Source organism: Gopherus evgoodei, chromosome 7, assembly GCF_007399415.2.
Source record: "Gopherus evgoodei ecotype Sinaloan lineage chromosome 7, rGopEvg1_v1.p, whole genome shotgun sequence".
In the NCBI taxonomy this organism is placed as follows: Eukaryota; Metazoa; Chordata; order Testudines; family Testudinidae; genus Gopherus; species Gopherus evgoodei.
The window spans coordinates 125187075-125210582 of NC_044328.1; the positions used below are offsets into that span (position 1 = coordinate 125187075).

Sequence of the window (23508 nt, forward strand, 5' to 3'; positions counted from 1 at the left end):
ATGGAAGTGGAGTTAACATCCTGTGGAGTTAACATTAGTTCTGCCTTTAGGATTGATTGATTTGTCAGAATATGCTACCAAGCAAGCCACTCAGCTCCCCTCTCTTTTCACTCCTCCGTCTCCAGCTGTCATCCTAGCAGCATAACAAACTTCCATCACCAAAACTAAATTCTGCTCTGGGTTACATTGGCAAAAATCTGGAATAAATCCATTGACTACAGTAGAGTAACTCCAGATTTACACAGTGTGTAACAGAAAGAGAATTTGCCTTGATGTCATTAAAAGGGAAAGATTCATAGACTCTAGGACTGGAAGGGACCTCGAGAGGTCATCGAGTCCAGTCCTCTTCCCTCATGGGATCTGAGTTTGCCTTCTGGGACAGTTCAATGAATGCCCATCATTTGAATAAAGTAGGATTTTTTTGTTTATTTTGCTTAATCCAAATACAGTAAACACCATATTTTTCTAGACTGTGACTGTAAATACAGCTACTATCCTGTCATCATGCATGTGATTTCTCAGTGGACTTGGGAATCTTCATAAATTACAGTCAAAAAAGTGTGCACGTTTCTTGAAATCTGGAGTGGATAGATGGATCAGAGTTATAGCCTCTTCCATCTATAGGTGACTGGTTCAGAGGCCTCCTAAAATGGCAGTGGCCGGTGCTTGTTTTTGTGAAATGAAATGCTGAGTCTTCCTCTAATTCTGGTCTCCACATCACAGAAACCGCAATCAAAACATCATCCCCTGTTAGCGGCCTCAGCGAGGCCCAGGACTCAGCTGGCATGGAATCTGAACTGTTCCTCTCACTCCTAGCGATGGCCCCACGAGGTCAGGGTTGAGGCACATTAGCAATATTGCAAAGCTTGTGTTACTGCTCCTCACCTTGTACCTGTGTGTTGGGCAGGGGGAGGAATTTTGTTTCCCTTGTGTTCTCATTAGCACCTTTCATGAACGTCAGTGAAAAGACTCTTTGAAACAAGGGTCCCCAATGCGGTGCACCCGCGTACTGGCCGGTGAACGAGCATCCACTGAAATGCCGCCGACAAGCTGTGTCATCCAGAGGCGTCGCCGATTTTTGGCGGTATTTCGGCGGCGACACCTCTGGATGATGCTACTTGTTGGCATTTCAGTGGTGACACCTATTGACGTTGCCGCTTGTCGGTGGAATTTCGGCGGATGCTTGTCCGCCGCTCGTCCGCCGCCACCGTCCTCCGTGGCTTGTCATCTGGCTCCCATCAGACGAAAAAGGTTGGGGACCACTACTTTGAAACAATTAGATGTTTTTAAAGGGAGGTAAATAAAAGCATATAAGGGCTGTTTAAAACACTGCTGTGTTGTTTTGAAGTTCATTGTGAGGGTCTATTCTCCTTTCCTTGCATAATTGTCACTGGTAGCAATCGGAGTTAAAATTCCTATTGAGAGTTAGAACAACGGGGTTGGATTCTATAGCCAGTACTCCTAGGTGTGTTTCCAGCGATTTCACGGAGAGTTCATGTGAGTGTGGGTAGCAGGATCAGGCCTGTATATTGAAACCAAGCACATATGCAAAGCCATTCTGCAAGGGTGAATTGCCTATAGCGCTCCCTAACAACTTCAGTTCCAGGGAGTCCAGTCACAAGGTGTTTAACCGCCTTGAGGGAACTCAGTTAAATTTTGCTCAGCTTTATGAAAGCGTGCAATAATTAACTTCCTAACTATAGCTTTAGCATCTGCTTCGCTGGCTCAGAGTAGTTATAGAGACTTTATAGGCTAACTACCAAGCAGCGAGTCTTTAAGTACAGAAACACCTGGTCTATGTATTCAAATTGCATTTGATAATAAGTTAGTTTAAAAGCACTTTTTTTTTTTAAACCTGGAAGGGAATTTTAATACTGTTAGCTAAGAAGCTGCTTCTCTCCCCCCACCCCAGCTTCCATGAACTTGAACTGGGATTGCTTTCATTGTCACATGCCTTATTTAATTGTGCAAAATGCTTTCTAGTCCCAAGGACAAGTTAATGGGGAAGTGGAAAGGATTAGGGACAAGTGATCACTCTTTTAATTTTTGATTTTAGCATAACAATTGTTACTATTTCAAAAGCAATCCCGAGGTCCACTCCTGTCACCCTTACTAATGCAATCAGTCGGAGTACTCCTCTAGGGCCTGATTCTCCATTGCCTTTGGGTCTGGTCCAAAGTCCATTAAGTTCAGTGGAAAGAGTCCCATTGACTTAATTTCAATGGTCTTTGAATCATCCTTTGGCCAAACTGAGTGCCAAGTAAATGTAAAGTGCTGTCAGACAGGATGGTGGTATTTTACCTCCAATTTGCACCACTGTAAATGACTGCGCTATGTACAAGACCTATGTTGTTTGCTTGTGTGAATGAAATTTCTAGGACTGGGTGTTTATAGCCTTCCGTTGGCTTCATTTCTTCCTTCCTGTTGCAAGTGAAAATGAATTGTTAGAGTTTAGATCCATCAAGTACTGTACTGGGTGGTTGCTAAACTGAAGCAATCATTAAAAACAGACGTGGCTTAAAGATCCGGTGTTAGGAAATTGTTAGACTGGTTCTTTGACCACGTTTAAATGAATATCAACTGTTGAAGCTGTACAAAGGATAGCTTTGCTCATTCCTGAATTATTAATCTAGTGGTGGCTTGGCTTTAAACGCCAGGCACTTGAAAATCCATCTCGTCAGTGGGACTTGGATTGTATTGTGAATAAGCCAATGTCTTGTTCCTTAAACCCATCTATTTACTGTCATGGGTAGGTAGGTGCTTTCTAGTCATTTGCAAGGAACTGAGAGATTGCCAGACAGATATTTTGCTTCCTGTTATCGGTTGATGTATCAACGTGGTAGACAAATGCAAAACATCACACTCTTATTATAGCTCAAAATATAGGCGTTTTTCATTGCTTTCCATGTTATCAGAATAAGCTTGCCATTGTTAAGTTAGATTTTTGCAGTGTTGGCTCCAAAGTATTCAAGAGACAAGATGGGTAAGGTAATATCCTTTATTGGACCCACACTATTAATTTATGGTATTCTGGGTGATGTGTGAGTTTTTCATTTCTGCTTAATTAGACTAGAGAATGTAGATCTGTTCAAGAGGTATGCAACATTTCTACCCTTTGGTGGCCTTCTTAATGGTGACAAGTTAGATATCAACAGCTTTAGACCCATATGGCATTCTTAATTTGTACGCACAATTGCTGTTGGGAGTTTTATGCATGGCTTGAGAGCAGTATATTGCAGTTAGTGTTTCATATTATTATTTTATTTTTTTGCAAATTAAAAGTGTCCCATTTCTGGCTGGGTTAAGATAACGGTTCATTATTGTCAAAGTACACAAGTGGTTTTAAATCAGTTGCTGCCCTGTCAGACTGTGTTTAGTTTCTTAGGCCAGGTCTACACTATAAACATGTATCACTACAATTACGTTGCTTGAGGGTAGTTACACCGACTTAACCCCCGATGCACGCAGCACTACTTCGATGGGAGAACTTCTCCCATCAACATAGCTCACACCTCTTGGGTGGGTGGATTAGCTATGCTGATGGGAGAACCTCTCCTGTTGGCATAGTAACATCTTCACTAAAGCATTATAGCTGTGCAGCTGCAGCACTGTACAAGCCCTCAGTAACGAGATTGGAATACCCAGTGTATAAATATGACTGACTGGTGCTTTTCTGGTGCACCTGTAGAGAGAGACATGAAAGGATTAGATGTATATCCGTAAATGTCAGTAAACAATGATTTCACCAAACACACACACACACATGGCAAAATGTTTCCATTGAGAATCGAAATTTACAGATAGGTAAAGCAATAAAAATGCTGCTTGAGAAAGTCTGAGAGATTCATTTTTAAGGCTATTTACTGTGTATATTTTGACAATTTGTGTTTGAACAGATACAAAACTCTAACTTTTTGAATCTCAGCCTCCTCTATCATTAAAGAATTGTTTGACCCCTTGCCCCATAAGCTCCCGCAACTGTGAACATTTAAAATAGATGAAAATAAAACAAATACTTATGACTCATAACTTCCTTGCGCAACTGTGAAAATTTAAATTGATACAAATAAAAAAGCTTTAACATAAGTATTGTTGTTTTCCATCCAAATTTTAAAAATGAACTCTGCCAACCCTCCCCTGCCCTCTATATAGTCACACAAATACAACTGCCCTACTTACTTACTTGTAAGCTTACATCTTCCAATAACGAGTAAGGCAGCGAGTACCAAACTTCCCTATCCCCTTAACCGTAACTCATTGCTAGAGGAAGAACAATTACTTAAGAACATAAGAATGGCCCTACTGGATCTAGGGTGATCAGACAGCACATGTGAAAAATCTAGACGGGGGTCGGGGGGTAATAGGAGCCTATATAAGAAAAAAAGACCCCAAAATCAGGACTGTCCCTATAAAATCGGGACATCCGGTCACCCTAACTGGGTCAGACTAAGGCAGGGTTTTTCAAACGGGGGTCGCTGCTTGGTGTAGGGAAAGCCCCTGGTGGGCCGGGCCGGTTTGTTTACCTGCCCCGTCCTCAGGTCCAGCCGATCATGGCTCCCACTGGCTCCGAGAGCAGCGATCCACGGCCAGTGGGAGCCGCGATCGACCGGACCTGCGGACAGGGCAGGTAAACAAACTGGCCCAGCCCGTCAGGAGCTTTCCCTATACAAGTGACGATCCCTGTTTGAGAAACCCTGGATTAAGGGTCCATCTAGCCCAGTATCCTGTCTTCCGACAGTGGCCAGTGCCAGGTGCCCCAGAGTGAATGAACAGAACAGGGAGTCATCAAGTGATCCATCCCCAGTCGCTTCTTTTCCTTTTTGGATCTAAGGACCTTGCAGAACTTGACCATAGAAATGCTGCAGATCGGTAAGGTCCAGCTAACTTGTAAAATTACAGGAAACCATATTGTGAGCCAACCCCACATTCGGTCTGGGTTACACCTGGCAGTGCTGTCTTCCCCCTGCAGGGCTTGGCTTGGCAGGATCCAACTCCGGGGTGGGCAAACTTTCTGTCCCGAGGGCCACATCTGGGAATAGAAATTGTATGGTGGGCCATGAATGCTCACAAAATTAGAGTTGGGATGAGGGAGGGAGTGAGGTCTCTGGTTGGGGTGTGGGCTCCGGGATGGGGCCAGAAATGAGGAGTTCAGATTGCGGGAGAGGGCTGAGGGCTCCGGCTGGGGGTGTGTGCTCTGGGGTTGGGCTGGGAATGAGGAGTTTAGGGTGCAGGAGGGTGCTCCAGACTGGGACCAAGGGGTTTGGAGGGTAGGAGGAGGATCAGGGCTGGGGCAGGGGATTGGGGCACGGGAGGAGGCTCAGGGGTGCAGGCTCTGGGCGGTGCTTACTCAAGTGGCTCCCGGAAGCAATGGCATGTCCCTTCTACGGCTCCTATGTGGAGGCGCGCAGGGCCAGCTTTAGGAAGTGCGGGGCCCAATTCGAACAGTTTCGACAGGGCCTCGGCAGGTAGGACTATATTTTAAAAAAAACATGTAAAAAACCACATGGGGCTTGTACTCACCAGGCGGTGCTCCGAGTCTTCGGCAGCAGGTCCTTCACTCGCTCCAGGTCTTCGGCGGCACTGAAGGACCTGCCGGCAAAGTGCCGCTGAAGATCCAGAGCAAGCAAAGGACCTGTTGCCGAAGTGCTGCCGAGACCTGGAGCACCACCAGGTGAGTAAAAATTAGAAAGGCGCCTCTAGTTAGGAAAGGGATTCTCACTGGGCACAGGGCCCTCTTAGGCGCGGGACCCGATTCGGGGGAATTGGTGGAATTGGCCTAAAGCCGGCCCTGGAGGAACAGCCAGGTGGATTTGCATGCTGCTCAGTCCACAGGCATTGCCCCTGCAGGTCCCATTGGCCATAGTTCCCGGCCAATGAGAGATGCAGGGGCGGCACTTGGGGTGGGGACAGCGTGCAAAGTGGAGCACCCTGGCTGCCCCTACATGTAATAGCTGGAAAGGGGCCATGCCACTGCTTCTGGGGGCCACATGAAATGGCCCCCGACCCTGCTCCCCGGCTGCAGCACCAGAGCAGGGCAAGTCCCAGACCCACTCCACAGTGAGAGCTCGAGGACTGGATTAAAATGGCTGGTGGGCCGCATCTGGCCCACAGATCATAGTTTGCCCACCCCTGCTCCAACAGGTGCTCAACTTGGCTGCCAGTTTTGTACCCCTGGCAAGAGAATTCACTGCTGATTAGTCAAGAGCTTCCAAGCCCTAACTGAGGGGTACGTGTATACATGCAAGAATGTCTGTCCTTAATGCAAACTTCCACACTGGCTTCAGAATAGCTGGAGAGCATGGTTAACAACTTCCTACACTCCCTCTAGGACAGGGGTTCTCAGACTGGGGATTGGGACCCCTCAAGGGGTCACGAGGCTGTTACATGGGGAGCTTGTGAGCTCTCAGCCTCCACCCTAAACCCTGCTTTGCCTCCAGCATTTATAATGGTGTTAAATATATAAAAATGTGTTTTTAATTTATAAGGGGGGTCGCACTAAGAGTCTTGCTGTGTGAAAGGGGTCACCAGTAAAAAAGTTTGAGAACCACTGCTCAAGGATGCTCAAATAGCAACTATTCATTGCTAGTCAGTCAAGCCTGTATGCTGCCCCCTAGGCTGGGAATGTTTCCATATCCACTCACAGTAAGTAGAAACAGCTGCTGTAATTACAGCTATAAGGTTTTTGGCCCAAAACTAGAAAAGAAAAGGGGATTACATATAGGTATAGTTGGCCTGCTTCTGCACTACTTCTTAGCAGATGCAGGTGGCATGTGACCAGGCTTCATCACCTAATGTGATCTTCTAGTTGGATCATTAGCTTCCCTGGTCCGGGCTGAGTATTGACAGGCAGTGCAACATGAACGCTAATCCATCTCCCCCTGCTTCTGTACTGATTTATCAAGAGTATGCCAATGCTGCCTCTGAAGTTAGTTTACCATGAGAGCAGAATCCTGCCCAGTTAACAGCACTGATTAGTGCAGGATAATTAGAGCAACCCAGTTATATATGAATGCCATGGGTTTTCTCAGGCTTCCTACTCAAATAGCTGTTATGCATGGATTGTTAGCTGTCATAAGGTAGTCCACACCAAACATGAGGAAGCATGGCTGGCGTTCATATGAGTTCTGTATTGTTTGCTGTCCGGTAGCCAGGGCCGTGTCTACTGTTTTCACCGCCCCAAGCAGTGCACCGAATTGCCGCCGCGGATGGCGGGGGTAGTCTGTGCGCCGTTAGGGCAGCACGTGAGTTTCCGCAGCAGTGGAAATTCGGAGGCAGCTTCTGTCTTCAGACAGAAGCTGAGCCGCCACGGACAGCTGAACATAGAAGCTGCCACCGAATTGCCGCCACCACAGAAACGCACGTGCCGCCCTACCGGCACACGGACTGCCCCTGCCATCCGCGGCGGCAATTTGGCACGCTGCTTGGGGGCAAAAACACAGGGAATGCCGCCCCTTGCAGATTGCCGCCCCAAGCACCTGCTTGGGATGCTGGTGCCTGGAGCCAGCTCTGACGGTAGCATTTAATTTTAGAATGTCGTGTATTGCCATGGAGGAGGCAAATTATCCATTCTCAGTTGAACAGTCATTGGGTCATACACTTAGCTGGCTGCTGCTATTTATTAACATTGTAAAATCAGTTTTTTGGAATTTATTACTAAAACATCCGAAAAGGAAACGGCACATGTCAAATAGCCAAGAAGTTCCCCATCGCTGAAATCTTGTTTGCACTCTGAGCGTTCCTTTGTTCCCTAATATTCTGCTTCCTGTGCCCTTCTCAGTGGGTCAGATAAGGAAATGAGATATTTTTCACCAGCATGATGAAATGAAAGGAAAGCTACAAAGACTACGAGATCTATAGGCCGTTAGATGAACAGTGCTGATTTGGCTTTGTTACTTAGCAGTACTGAACTGTTTCTCTTGGATGAATCACATTCAATTAGCTACTTCCTCTGATGAGCTGATTAAAACTTAAATGGTATCAAATACCAGTGATTTTGCTCTTACACTTAAATAATTCTATAATTACGTAGTAATCAGATGGTAAATCTTAATTGTACATGTTCCATATGTGTTCTTTTCCCATGCACCCTCCTCACTTTGTCATCTTCATATCAGCTTTTAACATACTTTCCAGGTCCCTTTTTATGGTGTGCCTAATTGAATATCAAAAGCAGTATATGTGAAACTTCCTGTGTTCTATTCTTTAGTCAGTGGCAGCTGTGTTATTAGATGACCTTTACTGTTTCAGTGGCACAGAATAATAAGAAGGGAAAAAATAATTGAAGCACAGCCATGCTATTGTTACAGACAGAAATGAATCACATGTAATTACTTCAGTCTTTGGGGCCAAAATCTGGCAGTCCTTATTCCGTCCTTCAGTTGTGCCTGAGTAAGAGAGGCAGGATATAGCCCTTATTCTCTTATGTGGGTTAATAGCCACGTTGAACACACATGGAATCTGTACGCAGACAGAACAGTTAAAATTCCTGGATACAAATATAAAAAAAATTAGCTGATTTTTGAGTATGAATTCTTCCTACATACTGGATTACTCTGGTCCTGGTCCAGCAACGCAATTGAACACGTCTAGCTTTAAGCATCATTGACTTCAATAGAACTACTCATGTCTTTAAAGTAAAGAACATGTTTAAGTGCTTTGCTAAACTGTGGCTTTCCATGCAATCCTCGTTTTGCATGGCTGCTTAGAACAAATCTGAATGAGTGCAGGAGACAGGCTACTAGCTGTTGTATGAAGTAAAGTGTATTCCTAACATGAAAACGTGTGGTTTTGAATGCATTCAATCAGGAATCCATCTTTTTTTAAACCATAGGGCATGAAAACAGTCGCAGGAAGGGCAAGAGGAAAAACCAGAGAAGACAATGGCAAGGAATTAATCTGTTCTCGGACGTGGAGGTATTAAAACATAGCATAGCAAGAAATCAATTTTCTACATATAACAACAAGACTGAGAACACAAGTGATGTCAAGATGCACCGAAGAACAAAGCGATTCCTCTCCTATCCTCGATTTGTGGAGGTCATGGTGGTGGCAGACAGCAGAATGGTTGCCTACCACGGAGCTAATCTGCAACACTATATCTTAACATTAATGTCAATAGTAAGTATCAAAATAGAGGAAGAATTTCCCCCTTGGATTTTACTCATCCCATCCCAAGAGGGTGTGATACTCAGAGCTTGTGTACATCAAGTTCTGTACTAAAGTCAGGATTAGGTAAAGATGGAATGTGGCTCATATTGACAAAACTTCAGTCATGTCCTCCCTCAATACAGAAAATGTCAGAACCCACAAGAGACTCTTCCAGTCCTGTTGGATGGCTTCTTCCAGCCCCGGCTCCACCACACAAATTAACTATTCCTGTGGTTCACTCCTTCAGTTCCCCAAGTCTCCAGCAGTAGGGTTGCCACAGCCTAATGCTGCTGTCCTTGAGATCTAGTCTCCTTCCCACTCAGGTCCGTGTGATGTACAAGCTGAATGAGAATCTTGCCACATGTGGCTTCCGAGTGTACACAGTCATGAGGGTGGATCCCCTCCCCCTTCCTACATGCTAGGATTTAGAAGTTGAGTTGTTACCCAATTTTCTTTGCTGCTTAAAGCTTATGAAGAATGGTAGTATCAGTTGACTTTCCATTATGGTAGTAGGAGTCCCAGTGGCAACTCTGGCTTGTGTGCAGTGGTAGGGTGGTTTTGCTGGCATCTTCTTTAGCTTTCTCACCCCATTCAAGAGCAGGTGTAATGCTGACAGACCCCGGTTGTCAGCAGGCAAGATCGAACCTGGGACCTCTGGAGTGTAGTGCATGAACCTCTATCACATGAGCTAAAAGCCAACTGGTTGTTAGCTAAGGCTGCCGAGCAAACTCATTAATCTCTCTCTCTCTCTTTCTTTCTAAGTGGTCTTGGTGCCACTAGATGGGACAGAACACCACACCCAGGAGGTGGGTTACACAGACTTAATGGTTCCAAATGCCCCTGGATCTTTGTGCTCAAGGCGTGATGCTAAATCTCTCAAGGTTTTGCACCAAGATGATGTTCATGACCAGATCATTAGCTAAAATTCTACCTACTGAGAGAGCGAAGAGCTGCCATGCTCTGCTCATTCAGAGAACAGAAGACAAATTTGTGTTGCTTTGATTCTTTGTTTGAAGCTAGCATTAACTATGAAAATTTCTCTTTGATGCAGGTAGCCTCTATCTATAAAGACCCAAGTATTGGAAATTTAATTAATATTGTTATTGTGAAATTAGTCGTGATACATAATGAACAGGTAATGAAAGAATTTTTTCCACTTTGTGTTTGCCACAGGGAGTGAACACTGAGATAAATAACTAAAATACACATTTTTGTATATATATTTTTTATGGCTAGGATGGTCCTTCAATATCTTATAATGCCCAGACAACATTAAAAAACTTTTGCCAATGGCAGCATTCCCAGAACCACCCTGAAGAAAACAATCTACCCAAACATGATACCGCTGTACTTGTTACCAGGTATATTAAGTTTTCTCATTAATAATGTAGCCATTTGAGTATCACAGTTGGAATTTGTAATGCATGTGATTATCAGAAATAAATGATTTGAGGAAGCCCAGTAATGACAATAAATGTTTGGATTGCAACTGTGGAAGTAGTGTAGCAATGAAAAGAAGTATGGTAAATATTTATCCCTCTGTTTAAATGCATCTTTGATTGATTGATTGTAGTATCCAGGATCTGCTCCTAATGCCATTGAATGCCTAATACCAAATGGTAAAACTCGATTTGACTTAAATAGGCAGTTGAATCAGACCTCTTTGTTCAGTTCACCAACAGCTTATGTGACAAAACCAGCTTGAGAATGTCAGCTGGAGAACCAAGAATTGCTTTTGAATTATTTTTTCTTTATTTTTGCATTTGTACTGTAACTTGCGTGTACATGAAAATTAAAAGCGTCAAGTCTGTTCTGCTTTCAGACAGGATATTTGTAGAGCTCACGACAAATGTGATACATTAGGTAAGCTTCATCTATTTTTGTTTTTGTTTTACTCCTTTGAGGTGACAATGTTAATATGTGCTTAACTCTGAGCAGTATTTTGTTTTTTATTGTAACCCTTCTTGTTCTGCCCTTGCCTTTCTAGGTCTGGCTGAACTGGGCACTGTTTGTGATCCGTACAGAAGCTGTTCAATTAGCGAAGATAACGGACTAAGTACTGCTTTTACGATCGCGCATGAACTTGGCCATGTGTATGTTTTTATGCAAATAAGTTTACATTTAAATAGCCAAAGATATATGCTATATGGAATTGATGGGTTACTTAGGGAGGTGGTGGAATCTCCTTCCTTAGAGGTTTTTAAGGCCTGGCTTGACAAAGCCCTGGCTGGGATGATTTAGTTGGGAATTGGTCCTGCTTTGAGCAGAGGGTTGGACTAGATGACCTCTTTGAGGTCCCTTCCAACCCTGATATTCTATGATTCTGTAATGCACAGCTGAGCCTAAGAAATGAGCATACTTGGGTAGGAAGTGCAAGGACAAGGAGGCAAAACAGCAGGCAGCATCTGAAAGGCAGATCCAGTGGTAGCAGCATGGAGTGGCCAAGAGAAGGCCCAGCCCCAGGGGAGCACAGAATGGGTGGGAGGGTGTGTCAGAGAGAGTCATAGGTGCCGACTCCGTGAGTGCTCCGGGGCTGGAGCACCCAAGGGGAAAAATTGGTGGGTGCTCTGCACCCACTGGCAGCTCCCCTCCCCACCCCCCTGCCCAGCTCACCTCTGCCTCTGCCACCTCTCTTGAATGTACTGCCGCGTCCTGCTTCTTGCCCCTCCTTCCCAGTGCTTGCGCCGCGAAACAGCTGTTTCGCGCAGCAAGCACTGGGTGGGGGGAGGAAGAGGAATGCGATGCACTCAGGGAAGAGGCGGGGCCAGGATGAGGATTTGGGAGGGGTCCAATGGGGCAGGAAGGGGCCAGAATTGGGGCGGGGGCAAGGGAGGGCATGACCACCCACTGGTGCTAAGGAAAATTGGTACCTGTGGGGAGAGTCCCCAGCTGTGGGTAGCAGTTGAGTAGGGGAGAAAAGGATGCTGCCCTTCCCATCCCCCTGCCCAAATCAAATGAACACGTATCCTCTCCTGCACTGTCGTTTCCTCTCAGGCCTAACTCGCCTCTGAAGGCAGAAGGTGGGAGTCAGCAGGGTGTCTCCAAGCAGATCCAAGGTCTCAAAGGCCTATGGAGCTAGCACATTTTATGGCGTGGTGCATGCTTTGCTCACCTGGCACGCACTCACGCTCATCACAGGGCTGCAATGATGGAAGAGCTCAGAGTAAACATGGCAAACCTCTCCCCTTCTGCCACCTAACCTCAGGGCCCCTGCCACTGCGCGTTTCTCAGAACAGACCCTACCCTGGCGTGTAACTTTACTGAAGTCAATGGAGTAGTTACGCCAGAGGATGAATTTCGCTTAGTGCGATTGGCATTCGACTGAGACAGCTTCTACCAAGGCCGTGCTCATGTGGATGAGCATGACCATCTGTGGAGCTAGGATTCCCGATGCCCCCACATCGAGTTGAGCCCCCAGTTGATCGTTGAAAGTAGGGACGAAAAAGATGGGCTTAGATCACCTAGTCCTTTGCCTTACAAGTGCAGGATGTGTCATCTATCTGATGGCTATGTCACCAATTAAAATAATATACTGTGTTTTAGATCAGAGACTTCAGAGGTGGGATTGGTGAGTTCTAATGAACAGCTCGTTCGCTGCTTAAAACGGTTTTTCATTTGGGCCGTGTATATTTAAGTGCAGTTGTATTTTTTTAATTTGATATCCTGACGGCAATCCCCAAGGTTTGAGCCCCCCACCCCCAACTTGCAGCAGTTTATTTCACAAACTTCATCCCAAGGAGATGGTCCTGAACCGGAGTGCCTCTGTGTGGGAGGCAGAGGGAAGACTTGGCTCACTGGACGAAATCTTAATGGAAATAGAAACTCATCAGCCTTCAAATTTTGGATCACATCAAGTCATTTCCCCTCTTCCGCTTCAAATAGCAAAGCCGCTTAAGATGTTCTGTGTCAGTGACATTTTTGCAGCATTCTTCAGTTGAGCGTGTGCTGCAAATCTCAGACAGGTTTATGTTGATATTGATTCTTGATGGCATTTGGTAAACCTACCAGATAAAATATAAGTTCATCCCCGGTGTGACTCCATTTAGGCAACTACATCAGGGACAAACTTGGCCCCAGATGTCTAAACCTACAGTTCAGTTTCATTAGAAACTTTCTGCTACTAGGGTATTGAACGCTCAGGGCTTAACTATACTAGGGACTTTAAAAAAAATAGGAGGGGAATAGCTCAGTGGTTTGAGCATTGGCCTGCTAAACCCAGGGTTTGTGAATTCAATTCTTGAGAGGGCCACTTAAAGATCTGGGGCAAAAATCTGTCTGGGGATTGGTCCTGCTTTGAGCAGGGGGTTAGACTAGATGACTTCCTGAGATCCCTTCCAACCCTGATATTCTATGGCTTGCAGACTCCTAGAGTAGACAAGCAACACTGCTGTAAAACACAAGCAACACTGCTGTAAAACACAATTTGCATCAGTGCTGTTTACTAGGAACTCGGGTATTCTGCACTGGTGCGAATCACGATTTGTGTTAGCTGTGTCTCTCTGCACTAGGGGTTTGTATTGGTGACTGGCCGCCAATAGCCATTCACAGTACAGATAGTGCCTCAGTGTCAAACTTTGTAAGTCCAAAATGATGCTCATATTTTATAACTTCACCACAGCTTGCGGAAGGCTGGGATTTACGAAGGAGCCGAAGAGAGTCAGGTCCCGAATTCCTATTGACTTTCAAATTCCCAGCCAAAGTCTTTGAGTGTTTGGATTGGCTGGGGAAAACTTGTCACTGGCATAACATTGGGCCCAATCCTGTGAGATCTGAATGCCTGCAGGGTCATGGCTACAGGTAGCAAGAAAGAAAACTGCATCTGAATTTTACCCAAAGTGTTTGGCTTGAGAATACCTGGAGTACCCACAATGCCACTTAGATTTCTGATGTTGAAAGCTTTTGTGTACTCTGGCTGCAAATGGCTGCACACTCCAAGAATCCTATAATGTTCCAAAGCACTTACTGTGTATTGGTTATTCCAAATATTTTGGCTAATTTTATCTTTATCTGTAATATTGACCAGCAGTTTCAAAATGAGACAAAATGTTTTATACACTCTATTTCTGCTGAAGTACGGTATGCGTGGTCTTTAATGTGCACTTCATTAGACTTGTTTTGCTTTTTGTAGATTTAACATGCCACATGATGACAATAATAAGTGCAAAGAAGATGGAGGGAAAAATCAACAACATGTCATGGCACCAACACTGAACTTCTATACCAACCCCTGGATGTGGTCAAAATGTAGTAGGAAATACATTACTGAGTTTCTAGAGTAAGACATTATATATGTCGCAGTGTTGTTATATATACAGCCTCCTTCAAAGAGCTCATTTGTTACACTGAAAGCAAAGTGTGCATCATTTGGAAAGGAGCTGAAGTGGGGTGCATGTGTGTGTGTCCCATTTACATAGTGTAGAAATGCAGCTTCTGAGTTTCAGTCCCTGCCAGTTCAGTCTCATGATTAGCTGGCAAGGAGTTGCTTCTCTATGGGGAAGGCTAAGTCTTGACCCCCCTGGAAATCACTTTTAAGGAACTCGTCATCTCTGCTAAACTCGAGCAGCGCGTTTCCCAAGCTTTGTGACCCAGATACCAAGTTGTATGTTAGGAGCACTTGGCCCAGCTAGGAAGGCAGTTGCTAAAATCCAGGAAATCTACCTCTGCAGGCCTTGGCGCTGACCTGGAGCCAGCCTGGACCCTGGAATAAATTAGAAAGGCCCTGAAGTTGCTCTGGTTTACACTGACTGCCCATTCTGGCATCTGAGAATGCCCAGGATGAAGGGGGAAAGGGGCTTGGCCACACAACCTTTCCTCTGGCCATACTCCGTATGTGGGCAGCTGGGAAGGGGTTAGCATAGCAGCTGCTACAGAGGCACTGCACCTCTTTAGGGTCCCCCTATGCAGAAGGAGCCCTCTGGTAGCTTAATTAAGTAGCTCTGAGGCCACGTCAACCTCTCGGAATGGCACAAAGTTGCCCTAATGTGGCCCAGGATCTGTGCCCATGATGTCAGTTGAACATTCAGAGTTCTTCTGACGTACAGTGAAGAGTTTTTAGTGAACATGTCCTGTGCCTGCCCTCTTCTCCCATTGGTATGAGCCTTTACCTGCTCCCACCAATGTTGTGTACAGTCAGACTTGAGAGCTTGTATCCCTCAAGGTGGCTCTTACACTGCTTGTGTTTTGGGAATATTCAGTATTTCCTCTTTCAGTTTGCACTCACTCTTGGTACCCAAAGCAATGTGCTGTATTTCTCAGTAGCTGAAGTAGTGTATGTTAAATAGGACAACCCAATAACAAGGGAGAAAGGATGGTCTTGTGGGTTAAGGCCCAGGCTGGGAGGAAGGCAATCTGGTTTTTTTTTTCACAGTTCTGTTTATAAGCAAGGATCTGGGGCACACCATGTAAGCAGGGTATGTGTAAAATGGGTGATGGTCATATTTCAGTCTGGTGCAGGAGTCTTTGGGGAATAATTTGTTAACCTTTGTGTGGCACACAGATACTGCATTGATGAATACATTAAAAAGAAATGGGCTCTAGCCTGACAAGTCCCTGTTTAACCTTGTTGTTCTGTTTTATTGAAGCACTGGTTATGGGGAATGTTTACTAGATGAGCCTGTATCAAGGACTTACACTTTGCCTCAGCAACTCCCAGGAGTAATTTATGATGTTAATAAACAATGTGAGTTAATTTTTGGACCAGGTTCTCAAGTCTGCCCATACATGGTAAGTGCTCTTCCACCTCTTTGTTTTGCTCGTAACATGCGATAGGAATAAAACATTGCTGGGTTAGTCCCATTATCATATAGTTTGGTACCCAGGTTGTTCATTTTTGTCAGTGGCAAAAGGCGTCGCCATAACAGCCACTACCGTAGGCCATCGGCAGGGTTTGACTCCAGGGCCTCCATCTCCTCACATTTTCAGGAGTGACTAGCGATTTTGAGAGCCTCAGTCTGGAGGGGTCCCACTTGGGACACTTGAAAGAGGCTTAATTTTCAGAGGGTGGGTGCTCATAACTTCCAAGGTATATCAGGTTGGGCACCTAGACACAGAGGCACCCCAGAATAACTAGTCCCTTTGGAAAATTCAGGCCCCAGATGATTAGCTGGGAGCTATAAAATGCAACTGTCCTCTGTGGACCAGCCACAGAGGGGCTATTTAACATATGACTACCCTGGAGAGAGAAGCCCTCTGTCCATCAAACAGAAGCATCACACAATACTCCTCACTCTGCCCTGCAGCATGCCTCACTCCTGTTCTACTGAGCAGCTTGTAAAAGGCAAAAACATTGTCCCCTGCTGTTTGCTGAGACTCCCCACCTGGGTACCAGTTAGTGCCAATTCCAGTGGCTATTTTTGTGTTCTATTTCACATAGGCTAGCAAAACGCTACCAGAGGGGAACAGCTTATGATCACCACCATAACTTAGGTTCGATTGGAACTGGTAGCAGGAGACTGGGGGGAGGGGGGATTTTTCATGATTTTGGTTCCAATACGCACACGCGCAGCCCATGTTTTGTCAAAATCGCCTGTTGACAGAAATTTTCCAATCAGCTCTACTGGTAGCTTGATTTCAAGTGGGCTCCACACATGTGAAGAAGTTTGCCCACGCTCGTCCAGGTTCAGGACTGATATATCTTAGAGCTGAAAGGCTCCATGTCCCCATAGCTATTCAGTACTCCCCTCCCCCTCACCCCCACACCCTTCCCCGGCCCTGTTTTATATTGCACACATTCATTGTGTAAGTGGTGGCAAATCTATTGTGAAATGTCATGTGATAAACAGAGTGCATCACACTCGAGTCGGACATTACTTAATACTATGATCATTTAAATAAATGAAGCAGATGCAGTGCAGACGCCTCTGGTGCATCAGCAGTGATGGATCTCACAAAGGATGTCGTACTCAACACACACCTTGGGCTGATGGGACAGAGTGTGAACCTGGAAAGGTCTGTAATACCTGATGTTTCATCCCCTTATAGATAAAAATGGTGTTAAAAGGCTCATACTGTATATATCAATCAAAAATCTTTTTTTATCCCCTGAAGTTCAGTTGTATGGAGTGTAATTTACAACTGAAATTCACCCAAGGCTAATTCTATATAGCTTTGATGGTGGCACAGTATAATCATGCTGGCTTGTGATGTAGGAGGTAATGTGTTCTGTTCCTGTCAGTGCTGATAGTGTATGATAGTCTCTCTAACTTGGAATTAATGGAGTAATATGTCATCTGCAAATGCCTTTCTCAAATGCCTCTAAATTGTTCCTGATATAATCTCCTGTTTGCCATTATTGTGTGTTTGAAATGCATTCTACCTTTTGAAAAGCTAATTGTACTTTTATGGAATTACTCGAGCAAACTCTGGGAGGTTTTCCTTTCCCATTCATAGGAAGTTAAATATATGCAGTTGGTAATTAGTATGTTTAAAATTGGCTCTTAGCTTGGACAACTTCAGAGTAGAATACAGAGCTGGTCAAAATGTTTCATTTAAAACTTTCTTTAACAGTTGTTTTTCACCAGAAATGGAAATGTCTGTGGGAAATGTCTGATTTCAACAAAATGTTTCAGTTTGTGATCTCAATTTTTCAGTGTTCATGTGTCAAAAACTGGAGGGCAGGGGGATAGTTTATGGGATTTTAGTTTTTCCAGGAGAACCCAACCATTTTGAAGAAAAATTTCAACCAAAACTTTTTAGCTTTTATCAGAATTTTTTGTAAGAACAAAAACATTTCCCATGCAGCTGTAAGCTTGATGGTTTTCAACGATTTGTCTTAAAAAGTTACGTTTGTAACATGCTGGATAACCAGTAATAGTTATAGTTGTCATAGCCTTGGAAGACTTGCTGTCCCTAATACTGTCTAATACAGGGATCAGCAACCTCTGTCACGCGGCCCATCAGGGAAAGCCCCTGGTGGGCCAGGGCAGTTTGTTTACCTGCAGCGTCTGCACGTTTGGCCCATTGCAGCTCCCACTAGCCGCGGTTCACTGCTCCAGGCCAGTGGGGGCTGCGGGAAGTGGCTTTGGCCGAGGGATGCACTGGCCGCCACTTCCTGCAGTCCCCATTGGCCTGGAGCAGCGAACCAGGGTGGATAGGAGCTGCAATTGACTGAACTTGCTGATGCTGCAGATAAAAAACCGTCCTGGCCCATCAGTGGATTTCCCTGATGGGCTGCTGGCCAAAGGTTACCGATCCCTGGTCTAATACACAATCTTTTAAATGCATTTTAATTAAAATGCTTTTAGGCTATATTTGACCCATATACTTTCATAAAATAAATAGATTATTAAATTTTCTGCATTTCTGAAACCTTTCTAGTCAACATGTTTTGCTAAGTGATGATTCAAGTCAATGGGCATAATGTATCGTTTTGTTTTTTCTTTCTGATGAGAAAGCATAGGCACAGAAATTGTACATCTTCTCATGCATCCACGCACGTCATGGGAATAACCGTGAAATTCCCACTTTTATACTGCTCTTCGGAGCTGTGTGGCAGTGGGCTCAGTCTACCGCTCTAACCAATTTTATTCACTTTTGCCTGAGGTTCCCCCTTGGTCAGAGAGTCGGCCTAAGGCCTGTGCATCATTGCGGTCAGTTTGAACCCTATTTTGATGACGTAAGTGGAACTTCAGGGATGTGTAGACCTTGTGGTGGCCCACTGCATAAGTGCGAATTTCACCCTTTAAAAGACATACAGGCTTGATCTTGAAAAAACTACTGGGTGTAGTTACTATCCCAAATGAGTTGCTTTTCAGCAACTTCATTTGGTATTGCTCACAGTATAAGACTAACAGATAATGCCTTACTACTCTGTGTGTGTATAAGATCTGCTACTGTGTGTGTTTGTATTGCATTGTAGTAAATAAAGAAGATGTATTACACTCAGGCGTGGTAAGAATTAATGACAGGTAAATTTAAAGTTAAAACAACAAGCTATCTCCCACTGACTTCATTGGGACTGCTCTAGGGTGACCAGACAGCAAATGTGAAAAATTGGGATGGGGGAATAAGAGCATATATAAGAAAAAGACCCCAAAATTGGGACTGTCCCTATAAAATCTGGACATCTGGTCACCCTAGACTGCTCAACGTGGGTGGGTGAGCGGGAGCACTAATCCCAATAGTAACTATCTTCGTGGTCAGTCCTGGTAAAAATAGTGAGAAATCACAAGGCCCATAATGCGGAATCTGGAAGTAGCCCAGTCATACGAAGGTGAGCAGGGAGAAAGGCACCTTTGTAGATCTGGGCCTAAGTCTCACTTTTAGTCTTCACTGCAATCCACAAAACTCGCGCTCGGCTGCCACCCAGTCCTGTAGGCGCCTCAACTTACTTGCATCCAAGTTTTCGGGGTAGAACTTCCCTGGGCCCTAAAGTTTCTGCCGCTGATCATGCATGTGGCTGCTTCCCTTCAGGCACCTGGATGGACGCCCAAGTCCCAGCGCAAGCCACAAAGCATGAAGCAATACGCAGAGGAGTATCTGTCTCACCCCTGGAGCCCAGTCCAGTAGGGCTGCCTGCTCAGAGTTAACCTACTGGACTGAGTCCCCTTCAAAAGCTAGGAGGTGCTGGCGGTGATACCGGCTTAGCTGATTTTTTTTTTTTTTTAGCCTAGTGATTAGAGCACTTACCTGGGTTCAATTCCTCCCCAGGCAGAGGGGAAGAAAAGATTTGAACAGGGGTCTCCTACCTCTCAGGATCATGCCGAACTGCTGAGCTATGGGATAGTCTGATGTGAAGCTCTGTCTGTATATAAACACTGGAGACTGGACTGTGGGCCCAGCTTACTGCTTTCTATCTGGGTGCCCGAACCCCTTGGCTTTAGAATCATCCCATCTGTTCGTGTTTATTGGAATAAAAAATTAAAAACAAAATCCAGAAATGACAGTCACATTCCTAATGAATCACAGATGCAAAAAGAGACCATCCAAACCGCTTCAGCCCAAAATATGTGCCTGAAAATGAAGTCAGGCCAGTGTGCCCCCCACCTCCACCATCCCCCATTCCTCCAGTCATGTGCTTTTCTTTTTTTTTTCCCCTCTGCTCTAGCCAGCAACTGAATAACTGCACAAATTGTGGGAATCAGCCTTTCAGGTGCGGTGTTCTGAGCCCAAAGACGGGCCAAACAGCTGCTCTGCCACAGTAGCATAAAACCACTGTGTTAACACCACCCCCAGAGACTCAAAGGACGTTCATGGCAAGTACCTGCTCTTCCACATGGAGGCAGATGCTGAAGCCTCTGGTGTCTGAAAAACATCTAAAGGCAATTGTCCATAAGTCTGGCTATGTGCCGGGGGGACCCTCTGTTTGTAAGCCAGCAAATCCCCAATGGGCATATTCTGTCTGCCTCTCCCTCCCTCCCAGTAATGCTTTCGCTATTTAGCCACAGTGGAACAGCTTCAACAGGAGAGACTGAGGGAGGACCCTCCCACATCAGACTAGCCCATAGTGCTCTCCTGGGAGACTCCTGTTCAAATCCTTTCTCCTTTTCTGCCTGAGGGGGGAGTTGAACCTGGGTCTTCTGCATCCCAGGTGAGTGCTCTAACTAGCAGGCACCACTGCCGCTGCTTTGTGTGGAGTGAGGCACCTAACTCATTCTTGCAAGGAACGAGTGAGATGCCTAAGTGTCCAGGAGAGTGTTCCCAGCTGTGGATCACTAGCATAGACAGGCCCAGACCAGGTTTAGGTGCCTATCCCCGTAAGGCAATGGAGTTTGGGATACACTCCTCTCCTCAGCATCTCCCCTTGGCGGGTCCCTGCCTAGCATGCTGGCTTTTTGCGGATCACACTCTAAGGTGCCCCTCTCTCCCCATTCATTGAATAGGGAGTCTGGGTACCCAGTTCAGGTTGTGTGGGTCGCGTGGTTGTTCCTGTGATTTTTTTTTTCCTTCCTAAGCACCTAAAAATTAGATGTCATGACTCCGAGCATCACAATGTCTTAGTCACGTTGTGGATCTGGGCCAAAGGGCCCACTAGAAAAGTGGGAGGAGGGAGCATCTCTGCGTTTTGGTCTAATTTACCCTTCCAAAGTTTGGATCAGCATAAAAATCCTCCCCTGTATTTTGCTGTGTCTTGCAAAACACTGATGTACAAAATCTGGAGTTAATTTCTTTGGAATGAGTAGCTATTTTAGTACTAAGCTATGATGTGGCCAGCAGCCCTGCATTCTCAGTAATGCTTGGCCTCAAGTCGCCTTATTTAAAGTCTGTTATATATGGGTTGGCAGGGAAAATAAAGTGCCATTTTTTTAATGGAAATCTCTTTAGAAATCAAAGGGCTTTCCTGTCCAAACTGAGCTAAAACAACTCGGATATCTTATCCCCCACCTTTAAATCTTATTCCTAAATCAAAGCTATTTATGTAACCGAGGAGTATTAACTTGCACATATTTTGAATATGAGAGCACTGAAGCCCACACCAAATTAAATCAAGTAATAATCCAACCTCTGTTTTTTGGCCTTTGCTAGGTGAATACTTGTGGTGATTGTTTACTTTTGTTTCACAGTATCATTGCTTCACTGATTTTAAAATAAGCGATGCAAAAAAAAAGAGGCTGCTAACCTAGCGGCTTTAGAAACTATTTCAAAAAGCGTAGAATAACAACTATGGTTGCCTTTTTTTGCTACCGGTAGAGGCATAATCATGATTTTTGGTTTCTTGTTTAGGGCAGTGGGTAGTCAGATAACCTATGCATGTGTGAAGTCTTGGTACACTTGTCTGCCTCCTGCCAATCTATTTAGTAGCAAGTCAACTGATGCCTGGGCTCTGGATTGGGTGAATTATCTAGGAGTCTCTTGGAGAGACAAAGGAAAGTAGACTGTTAGAATGCCTTCCTCCACCATCACCATCTCCCTTCGTGAATTTGTCTGTGTAAGTTATTTTGAAGTTGGTCCAGACAAAAACTGGATTAACAACAGCACTTCCACTCATTCCATAAGACACAGGCCCATAGGAAAGAAAACTCTGGCAGGCACTGTATATTTTTCTGTTTTTTAATTCATGTGTTTCCAAAACATAAAAATAATATTTAAACATAGATGTATAACAAACAAACAAAAAGACATGAAAGTTACACAACTTGAATATTCACAGTATGTTTCCAAGAAACACAACTGTATTTCCTTAATTTAATCTTGCTGTTTATTAAAGTGGAACATCTTTCTCTCTCTCTCTCTTTCTTTCTTTCTTTCCTTAATGATGTGCTATTTATGACCACAAATCCTGAAATTCTGAACACAATCAATAGTGTAATTTCCTGGCAGAGTTCCGTGTCCATAGCCATCAGATGTGAAGCTTGTAAGTCATGTCGAGCTCTGTTAGTTGCCTATATTCGTAAGTTATTCAGTCTGCTTCGCTGGGTCATCAGTGCCAAGCCTGTGTGTGGCTGGATACTTCACTGCCGAAGTCAACATTTCTGCAGGAAGTCTCTCCTCTGGAACGGCACTGTGATCTTGATGCCACGTGTCTCTTTCCTTTGACAGCTACTGACACTGTGTGCCTCTGAAAACAACTAGGATAGGGCCCCATCCTGCAGTGCTTAAACTCTCGAAACGTCAGTGGCGGTGATGTATGCATCAGATGGCAGGAATGGGCTCGCAATGGAGAAACAGACGTTATAATACTTTTAAATAAAATAGGCTGTACTGCGGCAGGCTGTTATTAAACAATATGGCCCTTGGTAATCAAATGTGCAGAGGAAGGCAAACCCAGGGCATGCTGTAGACTAGAGGACAAGCGCATCTTCAAATGAATCCAGCAAATAGACCCCATCCTCAATAGGGAGCAGCTAGCCAAACGCAGCTAGGACCAACTTGCTTCATTAGCAAGGGGCAGGCAGGCGGCGCTGCAGGAAAGAGATCCCTCTTAAGCATGCGGAGAGGCCAGTGTTTATATAGGTTTAGCGTGGTAGCAGCTAACCCTGGCTGCATTTGTGAGCCCTTGGTGCCATACTAAACTAGCTCCCTTCAGAAACCTGACTATATTTCTCCAGTTCCACTCCTCATCCTGCACAGTTAGCCAGTGTGTGTGCAGTGTTCCTGCTAACGGAGAAAGATTTGGTCACACGTTATTGCAGCGCGTGGTGCGGGATGTGTGTGTGCAGGTGAGAGAGAAGACATGAGTCGTTCAGGATGACTAAAACCTGGCCAGGGACAGTGAGAGGGGAAATCTCTTTTCAGGCTTTTTCTTGAGATTTTACAGAGCTTTTCTATGGAGTTTTTACTGGATAATTCTGCAAAAATTGTTGGAACTCCCCACAGGTTCTTTGTGGCTGTAGAGATCAGTCACAAATTAAATATGAAATGAACAGAGCCCAGCGTGCCAGAGAAACTTAGGTGCATCAGCAAATTCTGACTCCATTACCATGG

The 23508-nt window shown here is 45.0% G+C and overlaps 1 protein-coding gene across 2 annotated transcripts in view; it reads left to right on the plus strand.

Annotated features, from left to right (window-relative positions):
- Positions 1-23508, plus strand: part of ADAMTS9 (ADAM metallopeptidase with thrombospondin type 1 motif 9) — a 143954-nt gene that overhangs the window by 18652 nt on the left and 101794 nt on the right. The window contains exons 4-11 of one of the 2 annotated variants that reach the window (XM_030569560.1): positions 8831-9117; positions 10199-10282; positions 10384-10508; positions 10970-11010; positions 11135-11240; positions 14276-14422; positions 15729-15870; positions 16987-17094. In XM_030569560.1, coding sequence (XP_030425420.1) covers positions 8831-9117; positions 10199-10282; positions 10384-10508; positions 10970-11010; positions 11135-11240; positions 14276-14422; positions 15729-15870; positions 16987-17094 — 1040 coding nt within the window. The remainder of the gene's footprint in view (positions 1-8830; positions 9118-10198; positions 10283-10383; positions 10509-10969; positions 11011-11134; positions 11241-14275; positions 14423-15728; positions 15871-16986; positions 17095-23508) is intronic. The other variant, XM_030569561.1, reaches the window with a different exon arrangement.